Source organism: Scomber japonicus, chromosome 18 (genome assembly GCF_027409825.1).
Source record: "Scomber japonicus isolate fScoJap1 chromosome 18, fScoJap1.pri, whole genome shotgun sequence".
NCBI classification, from domain to species: Eukaryota; Metazoa; Chordata; class Actinopteri; order Scombriformes; family Scombridae; genus Scomber; species Scomber japonicus.
Genome location: NC_070595.1, coordinates 31196738 through 31201120, shown reverse-complemented (window position 1 = coordinate 31201120; position 4383 = coordinate 31196738). Strand labels below are relative to the sequence as shown.

Here is a 4383-nt window from a genome sequence, read left to right as displayed (position 1 = left end):
GGAAGTACAACAAACACACTGTTCCTCTGTAGCAGTGTGTAGCAGTGTGTGTGTGTGTGTAACAGTGTGTAGTGGTACTACACACTGTTACACACACACACACACACACACACACAACTACACACTGCTTTGTCTGAATTTACACTATTATTTCTTCTCATTGTTTTTGTCAGAATGTTTTCTATTAATGTTCCTCATCTGCAGCGAGGTTCTCCCGGGGAACCGGCCCGCAGCGAGGTTCTCCCGGGGAACCGGCCCGCAGCGAGGTTCTCAACCAGTCAGCTTAACAGGACAGATTCAATGATTGTCTTTCTCTGGATACGCAGAGTCCTGGTCTCACTGCTGCTGCCTAGAGGCCTGAGCTGTGGACCGGACCAGCTGTGGACCGGACCAGCTGTGGACCGGACCGGACCAGCTGTGGACCGGACCAGCTGTGGACCGGACCGGACCAGCTGTGGACCGGACCAGCTGTGGATCGGACCAGCTGTGGACTGGACCAGCTGTGGACCGGACCGGACCAGCTGTGGACCGGACCAGCTGTGGACCGGACCAGCTGTGGACCAGACCGGACCAGCTGTGGTGGACCGGACCAGCTGTGGACCGGACCAGCTGTGTTTTATTTAAGGCAGTATCAGTAGAGGACAGTAGATATGTTGTATTTAAGGCGGTATCAGTAGAGGACAGTAGATGTGTTGTATTTAAGGCGGTATCAGAAGAGGACAGTAGATATGTTTTATTTAAGGTGGTATCAGTAGAGGACAGTAGATATGTTGTATTTAAGGCGGTATCAGTGGAGAACAGTAGATGTGTTGTATTTAAGGCGGTATCAGTGGAGGACAGTAGATATGTTGTATTTAAGGCGGTATCAGTAGAGGACAGTAGATATGTTTTATTTAAGGTGGTATCAGTAGAGGACAGTAGATATGTTTTATTTAAGGCGGTATCAGTGGAGAACAGTAGATGTGTTGTATTTAAGGCGGTATCAGTGGAGGACAGTAGATATGTTGTATTTAAGGCGGTATCAGTAGAGGACAGTAGATATGTTGTATTTAAGGCGGTATCAGTAGAGGACAGTAGATATGTTTTATTTAAGGCGGTATCAGTAGAGGACAGTAGATATGTTTTATTTAAGGCGGTATCAGTGGAGGATTGAGGAATCCTCTCAGATCTATTTGAGGTTCGTCTCTCTGCAGCAGAGATCCTGAGAGGATTCACTGATGAGCTTCTGCTGTCTGACCGTACATGGACACGATGAAGAGTATTTAAACCCTCACTGAGGAATCTGCTCTGCTCCCTCTTCTTCTTCTTCTCAGCATTCATTCATTCCTCCTTAACTCTCCGACTGCTGTCCATCATGGCCCCCAAGAAACCAGAACAGAAGAAGGAAACTCTGAAGGTTCCTCAAGAGGCCGAAAAAGCTAAAGAACCAGAGTTTGATCCTCACAGCATCAAGGTCTGCCTGTCTGTCTGTCTGTCTGTCTCCACCTGTCTGTCTGTCTGTCTCCACCTGTCTGTCTGTCTCTCTGTCTCTCTCTCTCTGTCTGTCTCTCTGTCTGTCTGTCTCCACCTGTCTGTCTGTCTCCACCTGTCTGTCTGTCTGTCTCCACCTGTCTGTCTGTCTCCACCTGTCTGTCTGTCTGTCTCCACCTGTCTGCCTGTCTCTCTGTCTCCACCTGTCTGTCTGTCTCTCTGTCTCCACCTGTCTGTCTGTCTCTCTGTCTCCACCTGTCTGTCTGTCTGTCTGTCTCCACCTGTCTGTCTCTCTGTCTGTCTGTCTATTTGATGTTACATGAATAATTAATATTAGAGTCATTAGTTTTGATTCCAGTGATCAACTTTATTTTTCAGATTGACTTTGGCTCTGATCAGATTGAAGGTAAAACTGGACACACACACACACACACACACACACACACACACACACACACACTGATCCCCATGTGTCTGCAGAGTTTAGGGAAGCCTTCCAGCTGTTCGACAGGACTCCTCAGAACCAGCTGCAGATCTCTTTGTCTCAGTGTGGAGACGTGATGAGAGCTCTGGGACAGAACCCAACCAACGCTGAGGTCCTGAGAGTGCTGGGCCGGCCCACAGCTGCAGGTACACACACACACACACACACACACATATATATATATATATATATATACACACACACACACACACACACACACACACACACACACACACAGACAGACAGAGACACACACACACACACACACACACACACATATACACACACACACACACACACACTCACTCAGCCTCTGTCATGTATCTGCAGACTTGGACAGGAAGCTGGTGGACTTTGAGACCTTCCTGCCGATGCTGCAACATGTGGCTCAGTCCAAAGACAAGGTACGTGACCCAGCGCTGACCTCTGACCCCTCACCTCTGTTCTCTGTTCTCTGACCTCTGACCTCTCACATCTCACATCTCACCTCTCACCTCTGACCTGTGTGTGTGTGTGTGTGTGTGTGTGTGTGTGTGTGTCTCTGTGTGTGTGTGTGTGAACAGGGGACATACGAGGACTTTGTTGAAGGTCTGCGTGTGTTTGATAAAGAAGGAAACGGATCAGTGATGGGAGCCGAGCTAAGACACGTTCTGGTCACTCTGGGTACGATTAATGATTTCTGATGATTACTGATTATTGATTACTGATTATTGGTTACTGGTTATTGATTAGTGCCACGGGTTCTAGCCCAGAGGCGCTCCTCACCAGAAGCTGGAGAGGAGCGCCTCGCTATTAATCTTCTCCATACTTATTCTTCCGCTTCTTCTTCCGCCGTTTTTCGGCGCGTAACTCCTCCCACAGCTTTGAGAAAACCCCGACAATATATACATCAAAACGTGCGGCTCGATCGGGGGAGGGGTGCTATGACTTTTGGTGTTGAAATTCCAATTTTTCCCAAAGTTATTCCCAAAAAAACGGGAGATATCTCCATTGGAAATGAATGTGAATTTTTTTTTTTAAACCTCCAAAATTCATCTTTTTTCAGAGTCACCTAGCTCTCTCATACGTTAACGTAGAAACATGATTCAAACTTTAAAACGGAGGAAAACTTGTCCTCTCTGGAAAAATACCAAACTGTTTAACATAACATGTAAACTTTTCAAACTATGAGCAGTCAAACGAGGAGTGGAAATCACTTTTTCTTCAAAGTTAGAGTGGAAGCGGCAGTTAGCTAGAGTGAGAGAAGCAGTAAAATATAACCTTAATTTTTATTTTTAACTCGAGCTCACGGCCAAACCGTAAACAGCAGACAAATCATTTTTGGTCAAAATGTAGACATAGGTGTTGGGACTCATAAAATGTGAAGTTAACAGGCGGGGTCTGCACAAAATTTAAACGGGGGGGCCGAGACCGGCAGCAATACCTGTCTCGCTCCCCATTGACCCTAATGTAATCTTCTTTTTTCAAAAGAATCTCACTCTGTGTTCACACTGAGCTTACTCGCTCATTTTAAGGAATATCTGAATAAAATAAACACTGTCAGAATCTGCCGGCTTCTGTGTCTCTCACGGTGTTTTTGGTTTTTGGACAGGAGTTACGGTTTTCTCACAGTTTGAAATTGTTCGGGACCTTGTCAGAAGCCAAATCCTTCAGAATTCTGAGAAGTTTTTCCAAGCAGATTCTCAAATCGCCATAGCAACCGTAGCGCCTTAGCTGCCCTTAGCAACCGCAGGGCCTTAGCTGCCCTTAGCAACCGCAGGGCCTTAGCTGCCCTTAGCAACCGCAGTTTAAATTTTTAAAATAAATTTTTAAAATAAAAAGTATACATTCATAAAGAAAAAATAAATCATGTACTCGTCTCGGCAGGACACCCGTGGCACTCAAAACTTATCTGGAATTTTCTAGTTATTGATTATTACTGATTACTGATTACTGATTACTGATTATTGATTATTGATGACTTCATGTGTTATCAGGGGAGAGGATGACGGAGGCAGAAGTGGATCAGCTGCTGGCAGGACAGGAAGACGCTAACGGCTGTATAAACTATGAAGGTACTACACACACCTGCACCACACACACCTGTACTACACACACCTGTACCACACACCTGTACCACACACACCTGCACCACACACACCTGTACCACACACACCTGCACCGCACACACCTGTACTACACACACCACACACACCTGTACCACACACACCTGTACTACACACACCTGTACCACACACACCTGCACCACACACACCTGTACTACACACCTGTACCACACACACCATACACACCTGTACCACACACACCTGCACCACACACACACCTGTACTACACACACCTGCACCACACACACCTGCACCACACACACCTGCACCACACACACCTGATGACTTTCTTGTGTGTTCGCAGCGTTCGTGAAGCACATCATG

The 4383-nt window shown here is 46.5% G+C and overlaps 1 protein-coding gene across 1 annotated transcript in view; it reads left to right on the top strand.

Moving 5' to 3' along the window:
- Nucleotides 1-1354: 1354 nt before the first annotated feature.
- Nucleotides 1355-4383, top strand: part of myl4 (myosin, light chain 4, alkali; atrial, embryonic) — a 3038-nt gene continuing 9 nt past the window's right edge. Inside the window, exons 1-7 of the mRNA XM_053338118.1 lie at nt 1355-1453; nt 1849-1876; nt 1951-2100; nt 2285-2358; nt 2518-2617; nt 3931-4008; nt 4364-4383. The exon at nt 4364-4383 is cut by the window's right edge and continues 9 nt beyond it. Coding sequence (XP_053194093.1) covers nt 1355-1453; nt 1849-1876; nt 1951-2100; nt 2285-2358; nt 2518-2617; nt 3931-4008; nt 4364-4383 — 549 coding nt within the window. The remainder of the gene's footprint in view (nt 1454-1848; nt 1877-1950; nt 2101-2284; nt 2359-2517; nt 2618-3930; nt 4009-4363) is intronic.